Consider the following 24153-nt stretch of genomic DNA (forward strand, 5'->3'; position numbering starts at 1 on the left):
CAGAGTCCAACATGACTTGCTGTAGTTGCTAAGGAAATGTCCACTGCTTTGGGTAGCATTTGGTGTTATTTTAAAATGTGCTGATACTGTATCATTCTGTTTTTTAAAATATGTATTAGAGCCTTGCTTAGGTGAAAAATCAGATAGTTCCAGCCCACAAAAAAAAAAAAAAAAAAGCCCCATTGGATTTTGAACAACTGCCTTAAGAGGAAAATTCTTCCTGAGTGTTTTTGTGGAGATATTGGGAGAACTCATAGCTGTCAGTCTTGTGAACTCAGTGTAAGACAGTCTGAGGCATGAGCACAGGGATATCTTGGATTTTGATTGTTGGCTTAGTCCTGTGAGGCACCCTCAGTGAACTGATGGTTTCAGAATTTTCCAGTTTGGACTGCAGCACAAGGAAGCATAAATGAGTCTTTGTAGCATGTCAGTAAAGCCTGTTTGGTAACCTCTGCTTTCCTGTGCCTCAGGATGATGTGTTAATTTAGCTGTTTCCATACTGCCCAGAGAGCTTAAGCTCCTGGGCTCCTCACAGGCGTGTGCTGGTGATGCTAATGAACCAACACACCAGCTGCTGGCACCTCAGACAGCTGCAGAGCTGTGTGCAGTGCAGGACTATGTGGATTGCTACCATCATTAACCCATTAATGTTGCAGGTATTCTCTGTTGAGTGCTTCTGGAAATTGTGCTGAAATGGGAGCACCCAGTTTACTTTCTCACATCTGTCGTATGCTGCCTCATCTTAAACTGCCAAACATCACTATCTTCTGCGGATCTTAGACTGTTACACAGCTCTATAAAAGTTTAGAGAAGAATGTGCTGCTGTGTAGATTTCAGACTCTTAAGCACGTTATGAATAATACTGTCTTTATTTCTACAGTGGGAGCCAAGAAGAAAGGTTTGCTCCCGGGTGGAACAGGGAATATCCTCCTTCCCTTGATAGTCTTGGTCAAGAAAGACACTCTGGCAACTTCTCTGGCAGAAAATCACTTCCTTTTGATATCCAGGGACTCTCAGGCCTCCTCAATCCTCAGTTTGCCAACAGAGAGGAACCTTCTTTCAGCTATGGAGCTAGAGATGGACCACGTAGTGACTTCAGAGGTGGGGATGGGCACCACAATTTCAGGGGCAGGGATTTCCCACCATCTGACTTCCAGGGCAGAGATGAGTCTCAGATGGATTTCAGAGGTAGGGAGCCGCCTCCTTCTGACTACAGGGGCAGGGATATGTACTCTGGAGACTTCCGGGAGAGAGAAGGGCCCCCCATGGACTTCAGGGCTGGGGATGTTCCCTCAGGGGACTACAGGAACAGGGACACGTTCCGCATGAACTACAGGGACAGGGAAGCACACAACATGGATTACAGGGGCAGGGAGGAACCTCCGTCAGACTTCAGGGGAAGGGGGTCTTATGATTTCGACTTCAGAGGTCGAGATGGGCCTCATTCAGACTTTAGGGCAAGAGACATGTCTGAGTTAGACTACAGGGGCAGAGAACATTCCTATTCAGACTTCAGAAATAGGGATGTACCTGATTTGGACTTCAGGGGCATGGGCACCTCTGATCTGGACTTCAGAAACAGGAACGCACCATCGTCAGACTTCAGAAATAGACACAGATCCCGATCTGATCAGGACTTTAGGAGCAGAGATGTGGCTCCTCCCATGGACTTTTCAGATAGGGAAATGCCTCCTGTGGATCAAAGCCTTGTAGATTTTAGACACAACCAACCTAATGTACCTTTAGCAGAAAGGGAGGGCTCCGGTTTAAGCACCAGCAAAAGAGATGAGTCTGCACTTAGTCTAGATAGAAATCCCTTTGGTAGCCAAAAAGGAGAATTCCAACACTCGGAAGCACCAGCCAGAGAAGAGGAATCCCTGGGACTGGGTCTTGAAGATGACACTTCACACAATTTCCAGAATAGCCGTGGACCTCTTCCTACTCTTCAGGACCAAGAAGAGCAACCTCAGACATTTGCTAACAAGCAGCAACAGCAGCAGCTTTCTGGGGGAGAGCAGCAAAGATCCGATGCTGATCTTGGGTTAAAGGGTGAAGGTGACCTGGATTTCCTTGGGAGGCAAGATACAGACTACAGGAACATGGAATATCGGGATGTGGATCACCGGCTGCCGGGGCATCAAATGTTTGATTATGAACATGGCAAATCCTTTGCAGAAGGAAAACCCAGCAAAGATTCTAGGCCCTATAAGAACCTCCAGGTAGGTGTTTTTGTCAATTGATGTCTCTGTTAAATGTGTGTTGGCCAAAGAATGGGAGGAGTTGGGAAGGAGTCTTCATCCATGTTCCAATCACTTCAGTTCTATTCTAATTCACCATCCTTCTCTGAGATCATTCTCTGCTCCAGATTATTTAATGGGCACCCTTTCTATCTCAGAAACATTTCCCAAGTGTTGTTGTTATCTTATTGTATTTCATATTTCTAGAGTCCCATACTCTTGTTATGATATTCTTAAAGTCCATGCCTTCGTGGCTGGTTTTCTACCATGCAGCTCCTCTCTGCTGTGCAGTTCCTCATGGCTTCACAGAGGCTCCTCCTGGGCTCTCGACCCACCCCCTTTTATCCCAGTTGCCTTCATGAGCTACAGCTGCTGCCCAACCAAGGACCCTGCAGCTGTAGCTCATCCAGAGCAACCAGGACCCACCTATCCAATACATAGGACTCTCACTACATTTCCCCCTTTTTCTATTACTAACAGATGTATTCAAATACAATATAGATACTCAAGTACAATATATTCATTTTCTTTACAATACATGTTTTATCCCAAGACTCAAAGGCCCCATACACCACACAAGTACAATACACACAATCTTCCACAGCTCTTCAGGCTGCTACAGCTCTCAGGCTGTCCTATTTTCCACAGCTCTTCAGGCTGCATACCTCCATCACGTCGGGGTGACCAATTGTTGTTGTTATCTTATTGTATTTCATATTTCTAGAGTCCCATACTCTTGTTATGATATTCTTAAAGTCCATACCTTCATGGCTGGTTTTCTACCATGCAGTTCCTCTCTGCTGTGCAGTTCCTCGTGGCTTCACAGGGGCTCCTCCTGGACTCTAGACCCACCCGCTTTTATCCCAGTTGCCTTCATGAGCTACAACTGCTGCCCAACTAAGGACTTTGCAGCTGTAGCTCATTTAGAGCAACCAGGACTCACTTATCCAATACATAAGACTCTCACTACACCCAAGAGAAGTGCAGTTTAGCAAGTGAGAGTTGCTAAATATGTAGAACCAGATTTGGTTCAGAAAGTCCCCAGGCTGAAAATGACCTGACAGAGGGTTTTGGGGGAAGTGGTTACAGATAAACGTATTTTGTTGTTTTGCCCTGGATGTTGCTTATGAGCAGGATCAGAGAGAAGCTCCTGCCTTGGGTGGGCCTGTGTACTACTATCTCATATATACTTTGTTTTCCTTCAGTTGTCTTGCAAACATGAAGGTAGTGGTAACTACTGAGTTAATAACTTCTATTGAATTTGAATAACTGCTATTGAATTCGAATCTCCCACTGCTGGAAAGCAGAGAGATATGATCTGCCCATTTTATTTTCCTGGAGCTATATCTTCCTATACAGCTCAGTGAGCATGTGAAGAGCTCCTCCAGAGCTCCCTGAATCTCCAGCAGGGGTTAAAGCTTTGAGTCAGGCTGCTTATGGGCCTTTGCCTTTGAATTTTCCCCTGCTTTATTTTGCTGCTGCTTGTGTATCTTGTGAGCCAGCATCTCTCATTTGTAAACCCATCTTGATTGTGTGAACTCAAGGACCAAGATTACCGGACCTGCCCCAAGTATGTGAAGCCAAGCAAGCTCATTCGACTGGGAGGAGTGCCTGAAACTGCCACAAAGGATGATGTAAGTGGGATGTTTCTCATCCAGAAACTTCTCTTGAGGGTTTCTAAAGTACCACTTTGAAGTCTGGTTAAGGCATATCAGATGGTCTGTCATTTCCCCAGGGGAAAATCCAGATTTAGAAGTCATTGCAATGTTACCTGTTATCTGATTATTCTGGGTTTTTGGGGCTTCTGGAAGTGATGAGTTTTCCTGTGGTTGCATGTGGGGTGTTGATAGCTAGAAGCCTTGACTCCAGACTCTGCAACATGCCTTACTTCATCACTGCTTTATATATACCAAATATTGTTACTACTATTTTGGGCTCAGAAGACAAGTAGTGTCTAAGCGAACTTGTTTGTTCTTAGTTACTTGAAATTGCTTAAATGAGATCTTACAGAGATGGAAAAGATATCTGCTGTTCCTGCTGATTTTAGTAAAAAATACCCATAAAATGATGTAGGCTACATGGTGAAAGTAGCTCAATTTCTTATGAATTAGGACTTCAGTTTTGGGGTTTTTTGTTTATTTGGTGAAGGTTCCAGGCATGAGAACCCCTACATGCAGCAGTTTTTGCTAGGGCTAACTGTAGTGATCATCTTCTGGGGCTTGATAAAGGAGAACTCACAAGAGAACTTTGTCCTTCAGAGGATGATAAGACCCATAACAGTTGCTCTTGTACTTTGATTTTCTTAAAGGCAGTAGGACATCTTTGACCTTAAATAAGGATCTGATCTGAGTCTGGCTGAAAGCAGTGTAATAAACCTTTGAACAGTTGAATTGTGGTGTAAATGGTGCTCACTTCTTCAAACAAAACCCAAAAATACTTTGAAAACTCAGTAACAATTCTCAGGTACGGCTGGAACTTAATTCTCAGGTACTGCTGGAAAGTGTGTCAGTTTGTAACAGCCTTAACCTAGAAAGAACAGAACTCTTGGAGACAGAAATGTGCATTGGCAAGTACCTTGGGTTTGGAGGTTTGATTTTGGAGATGAAGTGGATCTTATTTTTCCTGTAGATCCTCAACGCTTTCCGAGGGCCTGATGGGACACCTGTGAAGGACCTGCGACTGAAAGATTACAGCTCAGGTGAGAATGCTTTTCCAGTGCTTCTACTTTCAAGGTGACAACAGGGTATTTTTTACACCAATATCCTCTTAGGCAATTTGGTTAAAGTCTTACATTCCCTAATTGCAGGTATTTTTTAATGAAAATACCCTGTGAGTTTTGTAGTTTGTCCTCTTGGCCTCAAAATTGATGGGTGTACTCACTGCTGCCTCAGAGGTAAAGCATGTGTCCAGCTGCCTCTGGAGAGGTGTAGGAGCAGCAGGAAGAGCACTAAGGCTGTTCTAATATCTATCAAGAGTAAAGCCATGGGACAGCAGGTTAATTTTTCCATAATTTTTGTTTTTAACTATTACTAAATCCTTTTGGAATGTTCTAAATCTCGTTTCTGAGGTGGTCTTACTGTGGAACAAATGCTGCACAAATAGTGTCCTCAGGAAACCTGTTCCATCCTAACATTTCTCCTTCGGTAGCCTGAAACTGGTGCCCTGCTTAGGTACGAAGACAGGTTAAATAAAAAGACAAAGTAAGTTTTATAAGCAGATATCCAAATACTGGGTCTGGTTGTTCTTCCTCATTCAAAGAATAAAGTTCTGCTGTACTTCTGATCAGTGTGTATAGGATTCTGAAGAAAGAAATATTTTACAAGGCTGCTTTGTGAAAGAGTTGTACTGGAACAAAGATGTGCGATGGTAGGAAGGGTGAGTCCTGGGGATTGGTGTGGATAATACTAGTAGGAAATACCTGGAAACTGGTATTTTATTTTAATTTTATTTTTAAACCTAGGAGAGCAGAGGCTTCTACATTCGTCAGTGCTTTTTTCATATTTTCAGTATGAGTTGTACATGAAGCAGCTGGAATTCTTGGTGTCAATTCATTATGTAAAGGCTTCCAATGTGTTGAGAAACTGGGGCAGTGGGGTATTTGTGTATTTTTGTTTCTGGAAGCTGTCAAAGGAGATTTCACAACCTTCTCAGGAACCTTTGAACTAAAGAACATCCCTGTGTCACGTAATCTGGCCTAAAAAGCAGGGCTTAAGGGGCACAGTTAGTCTTTCTTGCTTCCTTTCCTCTTTCCTAAGCATATTTCAGTATTGCTGTCGTCACCCACACAGCACTGACTGCAACACAATAATTGCAACACGCTCCTTTCTTGCCTGTGCTGATGAGATTTGTCAGTTGTTTTGTTTTTTTTTTTCCTTCTGAAACATGTCACTTCAGTAATAAATCAAATTGAACTGGAAATTTCTTTGTAAGTCTCTTCCCATGTACGTTATTAGGACTTACTGCCCTCATTAGAGAGCTGCTGTTTCTTCCTTCCCCTTCCCTGTTTCAAAGGCTGCTGAGGATGAGACTCAGTGTCTGAAGTTAAGTGCAGAGGCTCCGGTATCTGCGGGTGCTCACATGTGATGCGAGGGCTGCAGTTTTCTGCTGTCTCTCCAAAAGCTGCATTCTGTTCCAGGCTGTCTCTTCAGCTGCAAAGTTGGCTTTTTAAAAAGTTTTTCTGGCAATTGTGGGGAGGTAAAGAATGAAGTTAAAATTAGGTGGTGTTTTATGAGCTGTGTAAAGCTGTTGTTTAACCCTGTCCAGTCAACATCAGTCATTTAAGCGGCGTAGCTTTGTTCCAGGTTACGTGGAGGCTCCAAAGTCTTTGTTTTGCATTGTGTCCTGAGGCTGCATTTAAACAGCTCTCTGATCCTTCTTGCACAAGATGGATGTGTCTAGGGCAATAAAAGCTTCCTGCATTGTGAATACTTGTTTTAGAAATTGGGTAACTAGAAGCTGTAGTAAAATTAATCCAGCTTTCCACATTGGCTCCTCCTAGAGAAGTGTATAGAAATGATTTAATATTAACTTCTGGAAAGCTAAACCTCTGAAACCCGAGGCCAGTCATGGGCTGAACAATGCTTTTATGATGGGGTGTGTATGTAAATATCCATAAGAATGAAAAGCAAACCTTTAGGATTACTGATGTCTCTGGGATACACCTGCACTGCTGTATGGGCTCGGTGGGACAATGGCAGCCTGGCTCAGAGGAGCACGTGCTAAGCCAGTCTGAGTGGGTTGTATATTTTTAAATGCTGTCCAGAAATGTTAAAAATAACATTAATCATGAGTACGCATGTTGAGTGTGTTTGAGAGAAGAATGCCTGCAGCTGTGGGGGAAACAATAACAGCTGTAACAAATAACACGCAATTAACTCAAAATAAGTGAGGTTTGGATCAGTTTCTCAAAAAGATAATGCTTATCATAAAGCTTATCTCAGCAGCTTCAGTGTAATGATTCCACTGTATGATCTTCTACAAGACTCTTTCTGGTTTGGGGAAAAAGATATGGTTGATTTTTCTTGGAAAAAGCAGCTCAATTTCTTTATAAAGCCCCTTTTTTTTACATACCCTGTATGTGCGAAGGAAAGTCTATTTTCACAGAAGGCTGTGCTGAGAATGGAACTCTGTTCTTAATATACCTGGTGTGATTTTGGTATGCATTCAAGCTGTTGATTCTTTAGATTATTTTGTCTCTGAAGCCCACAAACTGAAACGATGGCTAGATTTTAAACAAGGCAGTGAGAGACCTTAAGAAGTGGCATAGTAATTCTATTTAAATCAAAGAGGCAGATATTTACAATGATAAAATGTCAAAGTCAGACTTTATAGTATTACCCTAAAAGACATTAACTTGTAATTTCCATCAGTTAGATTTTTGAGTCGATGCCTGTACGTTCAGACTGAAGTGCCAAATCCATTTTTGGGTGGAGGAGGGCTTCTTCTAGTGTGATGTATATGCCTTGGCAGAAATAACTATATTAAATCTTTCAGCTTGCATTCTCAAGTGTGTTTGGTTATGTCTGTCCAATTAACCTTTGCAAAGAACAAACCTTAAGGTGATTGTGGAGCCTTCTGAAGGACTATCAGCTGCTTTGGTGTGCAGGATGTCCTGGAGCCTTGTGTGGAGGCAGAGCATGGATGTCCCACTGCTCCTGTGGATGTCTGTGGTGATGACTTGTCAGCAGCTCTCTGGGAAGGGGTTGTGAGCTCCCCTGTCCCATCTGAAGGTGCTTGTCTCTGCTTGCTGGGCTCTGGGCTTTCATGTGGCTTTACACCGTGGTGTCCCCTCCTTGGAGGTGTGAGTGCAGTGTGTGACAGCACTGGCTGCTCATGGAATGGGGTCTCTCTTCCTCCTTTTACTGTCCACGCTCCTGCCTCAGTGCTGACTGCCACGAACTTGAAGCTGACACCTTTGACCTTTAAGGAGTCTAACATGAACATACCTTGCCCTGGTTTTGATTTTGATCATATTTTAAACTTATCTCCTGCCTGATTTTCATAAGGCTTTATTTCTACTTCCCTGAGTAATGTCAGACATAAGCCTGAGATCTCATCTTGAGGGTCTGATATGCACAGAGCTCTGGCTGAATCACTCACATGTGCCCTGGAGAAGGAAGCATGTGGAGCCAGCCTTATCTTAAAGGGCTGCTTGTCTTAAAGGACACTGCAGTGGTGTCCAGAGTTATAAGTGAAAGCACAAGCCACAGTGAGCCTTCTGTTCAAATTGTTCTCCTGCATGCAGCATGCAGTGGGACAAGCTTGGAACATGTGTTTTCCAACCAGGATTCGTGTTAGTGTTGGTACCAGCAGCTGTGAAAGCTGTTCAGGGAAAGTGAGCCTGAGAAATGGCTGGCAGCCCACAAGACTTCTTTAGCTCACTCCATAAGCCCATCTGGGGAACTGAGAAGAATTTTTGCTGGGCTGGGAGAGCCTGGTGGAGAATGGACTCTCACTAGGGTGGAGAGGAGCTCTGAAGTGGACCTGGAGGGACCAGGTGAGCTGGATTCTAGTCAAGAGGAACTGTGACATCTACCCCAGCCTCTTTATGTACTCTAAATTAGTGCAGCACTTCAAAAATTGGGAGATTTGGGGTTTTAACCCTGTTTTGACCCTTGCAAATACTCACTTTTGAACCCTGGGTGTGTATGTGTGAACACAATGCAGCACCCCTGAGGAACAAAGCACCTGTGAACAGGAATGCCTGGAGCAGGTAGAGCAGCAGGAATGCCTGGGGCCAGAGCAATGTCCGCATGGACACAGGTGGCTCCTGCTAAAGGACAGGCTCCTTCCTGTGCTGAAGGAACACCCAAGAAATGTAGTGTCACTTGGAAACATGAGCTGCTTTATGGCAGCTGCCTGCTCCATTTTGAAAAGCTTGTGTTTTAGCAAGTATTATTGCCACTAAATGTACTTTACTGCTTGCTCAGCCTCCTTCTTGCCCTAGCATTCATGCTCTGTTTGATTTGTCCAGGCCAGCCCCTTATGTGGTGCTTGGAACTGCTTCCCTTATCCCTCCCTGTGTTAAACTTAAAATTGCCTTGGCCAAGTCCTACAAGAAACTGGATTATCTTGCTTTTTCTCTCTAAGCTCTGCCGCATTGGTGCCCTGTTAAATATTAATAAGCCCCTTAGATAAATCTTTAAAAGGTGCTGCTTTTTTTCCCCCTTCCAAGTGCAGTCTATCTTGTATATCACAACAGTGAATCATTGGTTTCAGGAATATATCAGGAAGCCTTTGGAATTCAGAATTGTATTTTTCAGTGTTATATTTTGCTAAAACTCATAATCTAAGAGTCCAGAAGTTTCCAGCTTGTAATGGAAAAATTGGTGCAGATCTTTTTTTTTAAATTGGTGCATCTCTTCTCAGCAGGGATAAGTTCTCCATTTTCCATGGCAGGAGTGCATTCCAAGGCAGTGAGATCACCTTTCCCTTGAGGCAGACCTGGTTGTGCATTTGTCAGGCCCACATATAACAGGGTTTTAGCTTCCTTGCTGTGGGTGGTGTTTGGGTAGGGCAGCTCTTGGAGGCCAGAAATGCTGGCAAGATGCTGCTCCTGTCACAGGTGCCATCATGCTGCAGCTCTCAGCTTTAGGTAGGGCTGGAGAGGTGAGCTGCTCATCTGCAGGGGGAGGGAGTGTTTCTGGAACTGTGCCAAACAGAAAAAACCTTTTTGTTTCCTTTCTGGAGTGATGCAGTGCCCAGGGGGAAACCCTTCCAAAGGGTGGGTTTGTGATGAGCTGGTGGCTTCCCCATATAGAGGGCTTGGCCCCAGCTCTCTGGAGTTAGATGAGGACTAGGTGCCACAAGGACTTGGATTCTTGGGTTTGGTACAAACACACGCTGTGGGTTGCTGTGGGATGGCTCTAGCACATGCTGTGGTGCAGAGGGTCATCTGGCCTGTTGTGCTGATTATACAGAGGGCAGCTTGGCTCACCATCAAGGCTGGTGCTGATGCACCACAGGATGAAGAATCTCCTGTTGCTGTGCTTGGTGCTTTGCACAGTGGTGGTTGTGTGGCTCACTGCAGCATCAGCCATGACTCAGGCATGCAGAGCTCAGGCACTTGCTGAGAGCTGAGGTGACCATCCCTGAGCTCAGGAGATCCTGTAACACACAAGGAGTTTCCCCTTGAGGTGTGGTCAGATCCCCCAGTGATCAGCAGAGTTCTGCAGACTGCAGGGCTCACCTGCCAGCACTTGTGGAAATATCTCCAGCACTGATCTGCCTGAGCCAATTGACTCTAGCTTGTAGCTAGAATAGTGTGCCAAGAACCAAAAAATACACTTAACTGGAATTAGTCCATGGTCATCAATAGCAGTCCTTGCCAGTTTTCCCAGCTGTGTGGGCAGTAGGCTTTTGGCTTGCCTTGCTTGGTTTCAGGGCACTAGTGCATTGTCTCTTGGAAGCAAAAGGGATTCTTGCTCCTCTTTCCTTATCTGTGATGTGGTGGCTTGGGAAATAGAAGTACAAATCTGGTCTAAGTCAGTGTTTGTGATGGTGATCAGCCTTGGTTCAGGGTTATAAGGCCTATTCTGAAAATGCAACAAACACATCCATCCATAAAACATGCTCGCAGCCTTTTTGACATGCAGAATCCGTTTTTACAAAGGTGCTCATTCCTTTTGCATCTCTGGAGCAAAATTTCAAGGCTTTGCACAGTCTACTGACATTACCTTGATTACTTTGTGCTGAGATGCCAAGTCATATATCCTGGACACCAGGTTCACATTAGCAGCACTTTAAAACCAAGCTCCTGGGTGGAACATCTTCCCAGGTATGCAGCTCACAATCCTCTCTCATGGAGTCTAGTGAGGGCCCCAACATTCCTCAGATTCCAGGTTTCTGTACAAACATAATGTGATAGTTTGTCTTTAATAAAACTACAGTGTGTACAGTGTTAACATTGGGTTTTTTTCTCTCCTCTCCTTTGTGCTGTGTATAAACTGTCCTCCTTGGGCCAAGAATGGTTGACAGCCATTGGGGCTCTGACTGTAATAGTTCCTGTAGTTGATGGAGCTGCTGGTGTCTACCTTTGAGGTTGTCTCAGGCAGGTCCTCTCTGTGTCTTGTTCTTCAGGATGGAGGAAGGAGAGTGGACTGTAGTGCTCTATCTTTCAGAATACAGCTCTGTTTCATTTCCTGTGGTTTCAGTGTTGTTCTCTGTCATGAATGAGTGTGTAAGAGTGTACTTCTTTACACAGAGGGACAGCAGGAAGTGACAGGCCTTTTCCCAGCAGCAGGTGTGGCTTGTAAACACTCAGCCTTTGAAAGGGACTGGGGATATGGCTTGTTGCAGATTGTCCTGTTTATTCTAGTATAGCTCTTCAGCTTTAGTAGCTCTGAAGACCAATTTATCTGTGCAGTAAAGAGATCTGACAAATATATGGATGCTCAGAATCCACCAGCTGGTATTGAGAGAGCTCATGATTTTGGCTTCAGTGGTAGCATAGATAGATTGCTGCTGTACCTGCCGTGCTGCGGGGGTGCCCTCCAGCTTTTCAGACTGGTGGGACAGATTTATTTCCTCTGCCTGGCACAAAAGGTACTACTCTGGTGCCCATCCTCACTGCAAAGGCAGTGCCTGCTGAGTAAACACAGGTACAGCCATTCCTGAGCATGTCCAGGAGCTCCTGTTTTCCTGGAAGCATTGAGTGTATGATGCCTCCTAATAGTAGCCCAGTGTAATAGCACAGAGATCCAGAGAAAGCCCTGTGTTCTCCAGTGTTTTTCACTCTGGTATGAGTGAATAATAACAGACCTACACCTGCATCTTTCCTTGGAGGAAACAGGCAAATCTTGTGCGTGGGGTCATGGGCACATTGCCAAAATCTCCCACTCATGAGGTAGGTCTTCCTTTCAATCACAGATGGCAGATTGTCTGAGAACAGGGTGCACAATCTCTGTTCTCCATTACCTGAGCTCCCCAGAGGTCAGTGTGTGAGACCACAGATTCCTTCAGGGATGTAGAAGTCCTTCATAGTCACACCATGCTTTATGCTCTAGCTGCCCTTGGAGCCATAGAACTTTCTCCTCTAGCATGGGTGAAACTCTGCCGTGTGTTTCCTCAGCTGCACCCTGCTCTGCCAAGCTGTCTCTGGAGGGAGCAAGCAGCAAGAATCTCCTGCTTCAGCTGCTGGCCATGGCTCTGCTTTAATGTGCCATCTCTCTGAATCCCAGAAGTCTCCAGAACTGCAGATGCTTTTCTTCTGTGGTAGTTGTGTCATATCCTAGGGGAAAAAACAAAAGTGTTGTAGTGATGGTGGGGAAGCTCTCTGCCTAGGAGACTGCATGGCATCCATCTGCCTTGAGGCTGCTTAGCCCACCTGGCAGATGCAGGGACTTCCACCATGCTGGCAGGTGGCCCAGCTGCCCAGGGCACTGTAGTGTCCTTTGGTGAGCTGTTCCATGGAGTTACTTTAAGGGGGGACCTCTTCTTGTCCCAGAGGAGAAGGGACATCTTTGTGTTGCACCACAGCAGCTGGGGGTTTGTCACAGTTGTTTTTGCAAAGGCAGGTGGTGGCTCCCCATGGATGTGAGGTAACCCAATGCCCTCAGCTTGCTGGGGCCGTGCAGGAGCACAACTGATGCACTCATTCCTAGGATCAAGAAGCTGGGTTGCCTCTTGGATTGGCTGCCTTTGTCATGTTGCCATCCTGCCTTCTTTCCAAAACTATCTTTGCTTTGGCACAGACAGGGCTGCTGTCACTACAGGATCTTTTCATTTGGTCTTCTGAAACTCCAGAGAATTTTTTTTTTGTCTTCACACTGCTTACAGCCCCTCTGAGAACAACATTATGGTTTTCCTTTATTTAGATCTTTGATATAACAAACTATGGTGAAGTAACACATTACTATGTGTCAGTTGTTCAGTAGAAACTGTGTCTGTATAGAGACAAGACTTATTTTAAATCTCAAGTCTTTGATCTCTATATCTGAAGCCAAAGAACAGTAATTTTAAGGCAGGCTTTCAGGATTTTTAGCCAAATTATTGCATGCTAGCAGGGACCCTCCATGTGCTGTCAAAATTCACTTTGCTAAGACACGTCTGTTTCAGAGGCAGAATGTTCCTTATTCCAGTGCTCACAGAACAGCTTCCTGGAGCTCTAAATGTGTCCCTGCTCCCAAGTATTAAGCATTTGTGCCATTTTCAGTGCAGAAGACAGCCGAGCATGCTTTGGGAGCATTCGTAAAGGATTGTGTATACATAGAAGCACTTAAGGGAAAGCAGAAGTCCTCTGCAATCTATGTGCACCCTCTCCTTGCATTCTGATTTCATCTGTCGTACACAGCCTGTGGTACTGTAGACTTGCACAGCTGAAAGGAAGTAGCTAAATAAGGTACAAGAGTGCTTTTACACAGTTGACCTAAAACATAGGGGGAGATGAGGACATGAGTGTTTTATGGCTGTGCTAGGGCCAAAATCTGGGCAAGTTCAAGTGTTCCTGTTGGAAAAATCATTTGGACAGTGTAGCTGTGCTGCAGCATGCTCAGAGGTTGTGGGGGAAATACCACATAAGGATTTCTTTCCTTTTTGACAGAGTTTATGTTTGACAGAGTTTATCATATATACTTCTGCAAATCATTACTCCATTCTAATTTCTTGTGCATCCTGAAACTGTAGTATTGTACTGATCAATAAGTGAAGAGGCCAGGATTTATATCTTCATGTGAAACCTTGCCTGTGAAGTTAGGCCTCTTTGAGTCAAAAACCCTACACTGTTCTTCTGCAGTGGTTTTGCTTTGCTGGTTTGATTGCTTTGGTTTTACTTCTATGGCCTGAAGAATATCAGAGGGTATTCTCCAAGAACTGTCACTCACAGGGGAGCACTGCTTACCTTGGGATGCCTGTGGAACCAGTTGCTGCCATTGGGTGCCTGGCCCTGTTCCTCCATCAAAATCCCATGCCCTGCTTCTGGTAACAGCACCTAAATTGTTGGCATTCTGGCAGGCAAACTCTGGGAAGGCTTCGGAAACAAAAATATCCAAGCTCAGCAGCTGCTACACAGAGCTGAACCAGCCCTTTGGAGGAGGCAGAGAAGCGGCACAACAGTTGGTGGCAGGAGCCTCTGTAGTTGCTCCCCCTTAAGAACCAGCCTCGAGCCCCTTGGTTTTGTTTGTTTTCTGGGTAGTGTGATTGTTGCAGATGGTGGAAAAATCAGCAGCCATTGCTTTTTGAAGGTGTGGTGCCATTGTTCCACAGGCTTCCATTTCAGTTGCCTCCCTGCCATGGCCTAAAATGGAAGGATGCTGTGGAGGAGCTGGGGGCAGGGGGGCAGAGCAGGGGTGGCGTGCCGCCCAAGGCTGATGTTACTCCGTAGTTCTCACATCCTGAGTGTGCTTGTCAGATCCATGCAAAGCTCTGGATCTGGAGGAGGGGAAAAGTGTCAAGCCCCCACACATCTTCAGCAGTGGTTTTCAGCAAGTGGCTCCAGGCTGCTCTCTTCTTGCATCACCACTTCTGTGCTGTCTGTGCAAGGACAGCTCGTAGTGAATGCCGAAACGCTGCGTCCTCTGCGAGCCGACCACAAGAGCTGAACGTCTGGCCTGGAGCCGCATTTTGGCAGGATATGGGGCCCATGGTTATTGTTTTTGTACATGTTATTGCTGCTGTGTTTGTGAGTTCGGTGGGGGAGAGCAGAGGAGGGGAAAGTGCAGAAGGAGAAATGTGCTGGGCTTCCCCTTAACTGTCTCCATGTAATGCTTGGAATGATCCTCTGGCGTACATTCCTCCAAGTGTCTGAGCTTTTGTGTCTCTCTATAACATTCAGCCTTGCACTCTCAGTTGTGTCATGCTGGATTAAATCCATGTCTAAACTACTCATTCCCTTCATGAGGACTGGGATGTAAATGTCCTCTTATTGCAGAGCAAATAGAATGAAAACTTCTGCAATCTTGCTTTGTGTTTCTCTCACGAGGTCTCCTACACATAGAAGTAAGATAGTGCTCTGATCTTGCCTTGCTGATTACAGCAGGCTTTCAAAAATCCTCTCTGAAGGGGAACTGGGAGCCTTATGGGCAGACAAATATCATTCATGCAGCCCTTCTCTAAAAAGAAGGGAAAGAAGCGACTCGAGAATTCTGGATTTGAGTAAGGCTTTAAAATGTACCACGTGAGGCTGCACACTGTGCAGGGAGTAGCAGAGGTGACTGCCTGGAATGCAGAGCAGTCTCCCAGCAAGGGGCAGCACTGCTTCTGGAGAGCAGCTGCCTTCTGCAGAGAGGAGAACTCCTTCATTTGCAAAATGTGATCCGGTGTGGCTGTACTGCAGAGCAGAATGGATGCTGTGGGAACAGCTGAATCAATTTGGTTCTGTCAGTTCTGCCAGCTGAAACCACACCTCTAGTTCCAGGTGCCCACTTGATGTACGAGTGTCAAGTGCCTTTAGCTGCCTTCCACCACAGATGTTGTGCTGCTGGACTGCATCTTCCACTGAGCTGAACAGCACACAGATTGATAAATTTCCATTTAGCATAATTATATTGACTAAAATAATATGGGAAAATTGAATAAATTCCTCTATGAGGTGGAAGAGGTGCTAGATTCAAATTGGAGTCTTGTTATTAGAGGCAAAAGGTGCAAAGTCAGGATTGTGTTGTTAGAACAGCATGCAAAGAGCTCCCAGAATAAAATAAAAAGATTAAAAAAATCAGTAGGGCTTGATGATGAAATAATTTTGTGTGGTCTGGTCTTTGATGTGGTAAAGTACAAAGATGGTAAAGTGAGAGAGAAGGAAAAACTAGGGAATGCAGCAAATGTTTTTAGGCAGAGGCTTGAGGGAGATGGGGACTGTTTCCCAGGAGGCTGGAATGTCTTACCTCGGAGAAGCATGCATGGAATTACCTTTTCATGGAAGGTGAGGGGCTGAAGCAGTAGGAACCAGATACACACCTGGGTTGAAAATACTGGAGTTGAGGTGTGCATCTTTAGTAGAAGGGAAGAGAACTCCTCACCACGACAGCTAGGTGCCTAAAGTGGCACAAATCATTTGCAGACCAGCCTTCTTCTTGTTCCAAACCAGCCAAAAGAGCAGCAGGAGGAGGGAGCCAAACTCTGTCACTGCTTGTGCCTATGTACAATCATCTCTGCCCATGATCATCCGGAAAGTGCTATTTTGGAGTGTGGTGAGGTTGTGACTTTAGGTTGTTCCTCAGCATTCCAGTTCTTGGAGATAGTTTCAACATCAGGGATGGATCTTGAGTTGGTCTTAGATTCTGTAGTGTTCACCCTGCACTTTGGGACATAATATTTCAGTGCAGGTAGCTGGAGTACACAGTTAAATCAGTGGTTCCCTTCTGCAGTGATGGAGATAACAGCTTTCCAAGGAGTGAGAAGAGTAAAGGCTCTATAGTTTCTTGAATCTAAACTTAAAGCTCTCACACTCTCTTATGAGTGCAGTGATATCTATACCAAAATGAGAAAATTGGAGTTTTCATTCCTGCTCAGCTGCATTTTTTCATAATGCAAGGGATTGGACTTCAAAAAGTAAGCAGGTGTTGAAAGAAAAATAGCAAAGGCAAAGGTATTGTGTTAGTTCTCTCTGAAATATTGCCCAATTAAAATGCTGGCTATTCGTATAAAATATATCTGCAGCAAGGTACTTGGAAATGATTTATCAACACTTACTTTGGAGAGTGCTTCCTCCAAGGTAGCATACGTGAAACTGGCAATGGAAAGTCACTATGACTTAGAAAAAACAAACAGCAAAGCAATTATTTCTTGCCCTAAGAAAGGGTGTGACTGTCACTGGGTTGTGTAAGGGAAAGTGGGAACACTACTATTAATGTTCATGGTAAACTGCACAGTTAATCATCATCCAGCTAGTCCCTGGTTTCTTTCTTTTTCATTCTGAGGTAGAGGGGTGGTGGTTAGAGGGCTTGTCATTGGAGGGAAAGGGAAATTGATGATTTAATGTGGCTTTCTGTATGACAAGGCACTAACATGACTCCCGTCTGTATTTAAATGCTGTCCCCAGGTTACGACTATGGCTATGTCTGCGTGGAGTTTTCACTCTTGGAAGAGGCCATCGGATGCATGGAAGCCAACCAGGTTGCTTTACAATTCGGTCAATGCTGCTAGAAGATTTTAAAAGTTTTTTTTTGGTGGGGTGGTGGAAAGCCAATGAGGTTTTTGTGAAGGAAGATCTGTTCTTGTATAATACACAACAGCGCGGTTTAAATGTTGTTACCAGAATCTTCTATCAGGCTTAGAAATGCCAGCAGGAGAGAGCTGCTGGACAGCAAGTGGTCTGCCCTCCTCCCTGGTGTGTGTCAGCATGCTGGCTCACTCAGAGGCTGGTGGCTGACAGACTCCTACTGCAGGTTTTGACCCTGCTGTTTTTGTGCTCTCTGGAATGCAGTTGGGAAGAGCTGTGCTGGCAGTGATGCTTCCCCTGGCTGTTGGTGCACACACACACACACACACACACACACACACACACACGACTGTAGGTGCATACCCTCGTGTGCAGCTCTGAGTCAGCTGTGACTTGAGTGCTCCACTTTGCCATATGCCTTATGTGTGGGAGAGGTGCTTCATTGTGCATCTCCCCCATATCTATCCTGTCCTTTAGCAACCCAGAGCTGCAGACACTACCCTCATGTGCAGTTGAGCCTGGTAAACCTGAACATTTCCAGCCCTTGAAAGGACAAAATGACTGAAATCCTCAGTGGCTATTCAAGAGGGGCCTTTACGCTTACCTGGTATTTGAAACTAGAGCTGTTTTCTCCTATACCAGAGTGAGATGCATAAAATTTGTTAGATAAAACATAGATTCCCATCTCATACTGGCCTCCTTGTGCCTTGAAACTGCAAATGATGGATCCCTCAATAGAGCCAACTTCTGATCCCCCTTCCTTCACCATATCCCTTAAGTCTCCTCTTTACTGCTTTCTTCCTCCTAATTTGCCTGAGTAAGGATCCATATCAATTATCTTAAGCCTTTTTACCTGAATCCTGGGTCTTGCTGTCATGGGAGGAGAGTTATGAGTCAGATTCAGAGCTGTGCATCTGCAAAAATGTACTTACAGTTAATGAGTCTTCACAGCTGGGGTTTCAAAGGTCCCACTAAGCACTTGCATTTGCCTCTATTTTCAGTTACAGAGGTATTGCAACTTACAAAAATGTTTTACAGAAATAATTCTGTTGCTGGGAAAGAGCCTGGCACATTCCCACCGAGGTGGTGGTGAGGAGCACAGAGAGAGAAGGCTCCAGAATTAATTATTACTTTTACCAGCAGTGACAACTTTTATTTTCCCTTCAGTGTTTCTACAATTCCCAATTTATTTTGTTGTCACTGGGGAATCTATAATTATAGATGACACTGCTTTTAACTGAATGCCTCTCCATATTCTCTCCACCCTTCTGCTCATATGAATTAACTTCCTATGCAAGAGCAATTCCCAAGTATCTGGGAATTTGGGAATCCCTCTTTTTCTGATTGTTGATACCTGCTCTGCCCTTTCTCCCATTTGGAGTATATAGAATTGGGCAGGTGTTCTAACTTGGTCAGGTTTGGTCCATTTCTACAGCAGAGAGCCTGTAGGCAGCAATCCTTAAACTGAACTGGGTGCCTGCAGGTGCCCAGTAAATCTCTGCACACACATGCATGGGAAGAAGCTCTGGCTGGTGTTCCACTGCTGCTTACACTGACCTCCCCAGTTTCAGTTACAGCAGCCATTCAGGCTGGGGAATGCTTTCCTGTGCTTCCCTTCCCTGCTAATGACAGGAGTTGAGGTCTCAGCCTTAGACACCTGGGATGTGCTAAAAACAGACAGGGCATGAAAGTCTTCCAGTTTTCTTCCTGCTATACCTGGCTCTGTGTGTGCGCAGATGAATGCTGAAAGATGGAGTGCTTGGAAGGGATCATCTCCCAAGCTTCCATATGCCAATCTTCATCATGTTTTAGTAGACCTACAGGTGTTAGTAATTAGAGAAGCTGGAAATGTGGGGTTTGGGATGACCCAAGCTACGTGCATTTGATCAGGAGAGCTGTAATTTCTGGATTACCCCACATAGGTTAACCGGACTAATCTGCTTTTGATTGAACATGAAAAAGAGCCTTTCTAATTACCTAAATTAGAAAAAAGAAAAACCTAGCAGCATTTGTACCTGACATACTGCAAAGGAAAGAGGTGACTTTAAAATTCTCAGTAAGAGACAAATAGAGATCTTCAGAAAGGGAGTTATGAGTTGTCCCTAGGGAATAGATATTCCACTTCAATGACTTCCAGGGTAGAGTTGCAAGATCATCTCCTTAGACTGAGAGTCTGCATTTTTGCAAGCTGCAAAACCAAAAATCTGTGTTAGCTAAGATGCAGATTCTTTGATAGTTCAGTTATTTTCAGAAGGTTATCAACTGTCCCTGTCAAATTCAGTCACTTGTGAGAGCATAAATAGCAAGTGACATGCTGGTCCCTCACTAGTCAACCTGCCTCTTTCTCAGGCATCTAGAGGCTGGGAATAAATAGCTTGTGCAAAACCAACATTTTTGATGCGATTTAATGCCTGTTGAGCTGCCCTTGCCTGAAGAACAATTTGCTACATCTCTATATTGTATCATTCTGATATTGTGAAATCCTTTTGTTTTACTCAACACACACCAGCGCCCACTTAAGATCATTGCCAGACTTGCAAACTACAGATTTACCAGGTTCAACTCCCTCCGTTCAGTAAATCTTAGCATGTATACGTGACTGCTGAGATTTGAGGGGGCTTTTCTGTTACATCCATTGTGATAAGGAAACACCCATATTTGTGTTGCCCTGATTTTGCAGGAGAGTTTCATTCCATGTTATTAACTGCCTCAGCTAAAGTAATGACAACAGGCACCTTATTAATTGCTTTGACTCGTTGATTGCTGCATTGACAACTGATTCCAGTGCCAAGGTCCCATCTAATATAAATGGAAGGTTCTGGATTGCTGTTATTCCCAGCATGCAGGTGCTGGGCACAGGGCTGGATGAGTGAGGTGCCAGGTGCTGGCTCTCCCCCCTGGCTTTGTGGGGGCTCTGCCCTGGCAGGGCAGATGAGCTGTTGATTTGTTGTGCAGAGCCTTGATCCAGCCCTTATAGCAGTCTCATGGTTGGTGATGCTCCTGGTGGCCTTTTGTTTCACAGTGGCTGTCACTAGAGTTGTGTGAGACCTTTTCTGTCTGTGATGAGCTGCTTTTCTGTTGGGGAGAAAGTTATTTTGAATGGAAAATGGAGGTTTCTGTCTGCTAAGTCACATGATTTTTGTTAAATAATTTTCCCTCCCTTATTCTCATTTTTGAAGGGGTGGGATGTGGCATTTGGCGGTTCTTTGGTGTGGCCCATGGTGTGGTAGTGCTCCTGTCTGAGGGCACCAGGTTGGCTTCTTGGAAGCAGCTTTGGGAATACATCCCATGGCTGCACTTGGCCATAGGCTCGGGATCTTTTTGCATTCCTCCTTCATGTGTAGAAAAGAACAGCCATAACAAGCATGTTACTTGGTGTGAGAAAATCAGGTGGGAAATGAAATACCCTTTGTACTGTTGTGTGTCATAAAGGCAGGAGGAACAGGAATGGAAGGAGCTTGTCTCTGCTGCTTGCATATTTTAATTCTCTGAGTGTTTTCACTGAAATGGAATTGGTTGTTATACATATGGAAGCAAGAGGGGTTTTTATGAGCTCAGGAGCAAATGGTTTGTCTCAATTGACTTTGTAGTATTGTCTCCAAATCCACTCAGGCCTCAAACTTAGCAACACTGGCTGCATGAATATTTCCTAGCTTGTTGCTAGTAACTAACAACTTTGTAATCCTTTCCTCCTGTTTCATAAGAAAGAGGGCGAGAGGAGAGCTATAGCATGAACTTTTAAAAATGCATACACTGTACATTATTGTGCAGCTCTCCAGGCATGTGCTGGAGTGGTTGTTCAAGACTTGCTCTTGTGCCTTCCTGCACTGAGGCTGGTACTTGTCAGAGCAGTGTCTCTGCAGTGCTGTCCTTGTTCAGCTTGCTGAGCACACCAGTGTCTCCACTCCCTGCTTGTTTTTTACTGGAGAGAGTAAGAGGGATTCTTACTGGATTTGGTGGGTGCTCACTTGAGCATGTCCCACTCCTGTGCAACTAGAAACATCAACTGTGTGTTTCTCCTGCTCTGAGCCTATTTTCCTGTATCCATTCACTGCAGGGCCTTTCTGTATTCTGTGTGAACAGAGCTGGTGCAGATCATATTTCACAGGCTTTTCACTGTAGCTGTTGGTGTTAAAATCCACAAGATGCTGTGACAAGCAGGCAAAGCTTAGGACTTTCTGTCCTGAAAACATTTGCAGTAACAAGCCACAGCTCTGTGTGGCTTCCCAATTAAATAAGGAAGAAGCATGTGCTTATCCTGAGAATGGAACTTCTCCTGTGACCTGTAACCTTGGGGTATTTATTGAAGCCTGTGCTACAGGGAGTGTGTTGCAATTTGTAAAAGAAAATGTGTGTCCAAGCATCAAAACTAGTTGCTTTCCTTTTGGTAGAATGGCCCTAACTGTGGAGTGTGGAATTTTTTTTCTAGAGTCTGCCAGGTTCCCCCTGTAATGGAAGATGACACCTGCCTCAAATGCATTTTCACGGGCTGTCTGGTATCCATCATTTATTCACTTGACAATGTTACTCTGTCTCTTTAGCTTTAACCTGCAGTGGAGGGTGGTGGTGGCATGTCCACAAATACACTGAAAATCCATTTGTGTGTTAGGCTAAGGGTGCTGGAGATGGCTTTGCTTTTGACCTGTTCTCCTTGGATTCACAGGTGGCATTATATTCTGCTTTTCTTGTTGCATATCAGATGTGTGGGTTTTGCTCAGGTTGTGTCATTAGCACACCTCCTTTTCCCCTCCTCTCCCTCACCCCCACGAAGCCTGTCCTGCTTTTGATTGTGGATTTCTAGAATCTGCTGTTGGAGTCTTCCGCTTTGAGTGAGGGAAAGGTTTGTGTACCTAGGCAGTTTCTTCTGTAAACATCCCAATGGTTTGGGAAACATGCACATTGTGGAGGAATTTTTATGAGCCACCTGACCTATATGGAAAGTTCTCTCCACAGGCTAGTGGATGAGTGGATTTCCAGGCAGCAGAGCTGATTTGGGGTTTTTTGTACCTGATTCAGTGTGTGACCTTGTCACGAGTTCACCCTGGGCTTACATCACAGAGGCTTGACATGTTGAGTCAATCATTTTTTCATTCCCTCTCGTGTCTCACTAATCACTGCATTGTACCAGCATTTAACTGGAGTTGTCAGCTTTGGAGATGAGTATGGAAGCCTGCAGTGGGGAGCTCCTGCAGCTGGGCAGACACTTGACTGTGAATAAGCAGTTGGATCTGCCTGCAGTGACCTGTGACAGGGCTGGGTGTGTGGGTGTTCATGTGTGTATCCTGCAGTGAAGCTGTGATAAATGCACTGCCTGTTTGGAAGGACTGGCTTAATCTCTGTGTGCTGCAGAGACCTTCCATGTGCAGAGAAGGGTGGCTTTTGTTGTAAAATGTAACTGCCAAAAAGTACCAAAAATATTTCTCTGGACCTTTTTCTCTTCTGTCTTCTCAACATCTTCTGTCATCTCAGCTCTCCAAGCCGTGTGAATCCTCTTAGTCCCTCTTCCTTTGGCACAGAAGGTTGTAAGAGATCTTCTGCCAGAGACTTCACACACTCTTCCTTTCAGCCAATAGTAGCTTCCCATCAATGTGTTTTCTCCAGCCCTTCCCAGATAAAAAAACTACAACCTCCTTCTTGGCAGCTCTGTCCTGCCTTGCCTCGAGAAGCAAACCATGCTATCCAATGTGTTTTAAAATAAGTTCGCTTTTCACTAGAAGAGTTGTGAAGCTGCATCTTCTTGCTCTACTTGTGTGATTCCCAGCTTGCCATGTCCCTCCACCTCCCTGCTTGTATTCCCAAATCCTGTCCTCCTTTTTCCTTCAGCCTCACCTTACCCATGTGGTGGGACTGTGTGTGTTTGCTGCTGCTGAACTGCTGCTCTGCAATGGGATTGTCCTACAGGACAGCTTCTGGGTGAGCTGGCTGGAGCATGCAGCACATGCTTAAGTGGGACTTCCTCAGTATCTCTGATTGCTGCTGGGGATGTGTGGCCCAGCAGGGTTATCTCAGGACTCAAATATTGCTGTATATTACAGAATTATCTATTCTGTGTGCTGAGGTTGGCTTGGGCTGCTATATAAATAGGTTGTTTCACATAAAGCATCACTCCCTACCCTTCTCTAAAATGAAAATGCTCTCCCTCCTGGCCCCTGCATTTCTGTTCTGGTGATGGGTCTGTTGCAATTTTTTGCCCATTGACATTAACAAATCTGTGTGATGGTGTAATTCTGAAATAACCATTCTTTCCCTATAGATTATAAATGCCTTGGTAATCAAGTTGTTCTCTGTTGGATTAGATGTTCTGTTTACAGTGCTAGGAGCTGGAGGAAATAATTGTGATTTCCTGAAATTTGTTTCAATAATTTGATCTGTGAGTGATTGACAAGACAGGTGTCCAGTCCTCTCTGGTTGATTGGCTGTGTGATCTGATATATCAGTACTTGTGCTGCATCACTCCCAGCTGCAGGGCACGAAAAGGTTGGATATTCCCTGCACTGGTGGCTCAGAGTGAGGAACCACCATGGGACAGCCAGACCTTTGGTCATACCCAGCACTGGTGTTGTAAAAATGAGGGCACCTGAAAGTTATTGCTTGTGCATGCAAAGTGTACCATGGGTCAGTCTGCCTCTGCCCCTTCCATAGGGCTAAAGTTGTGTTGTAGAGGACTCCCTGGCAGAGCATTCCCTAAGAAATAGCTTTGGTTTGGTCATTTTCAGTACACAGAGCTTTTTCCTGAGTGATGAGGCATCTGGAACACTCATCCTTTGAATTCGTTTCTAGGTGAGATCTTGCCTTGAGCTAGGAAAGATTTGAAGTAATCTT

The 24153-nt window shown here is 44.9% G+C and overlaps 1 protein-coding gene across 2 annotated transcripts in view; it reads left to right on the forward strand.

Annotated features, from left to right (window-relative positions):
• RBM6 (RNA binding motif protein 6) overlaps positions 1 to 24153 on the forward strand; it is a 58824-nt gene that overhangs the window by 5850 nt on the left and 28821 nt on the right. For both annotated transcript variants that reach the window (XM_058812728.1, XM_058812729.1), the window contains 4 exons: positions 881 to 2219; positions 3782 to 3871; positions 4866 to 4935; positions 17212 to 17285. In XM_058812728.1, the coding sequence (XP_058668711.1) occupies positions 881 to 2219; positions 3782 to 3871; positions 4866 to 4935; positions 17212 to 17285 (1573 nt within the window). The remainder of the gene's footprint in view (positions 1 to 880; positions 2220 to 3781; positions 3872 to 4865; positions 4936 to 17211; positions 17286 to 24153) is intronic.

Source organism: Ammospiza caudacuta, chromosome 12 (assembly GCF_027887145.1).
Source record: "Ammospiza caudacuta isolate bAmmCau1 chromosome 12, bAmmCau1.pri, whole genome shotgun sequence".
NCBI classification, from domain to species: domain Eukaryota; kingdom Metazoa; phylum Chordata; class Aves; order Passeriformes; family Passerellidae; genus Ammospiza; species Ammospiza caudacuta.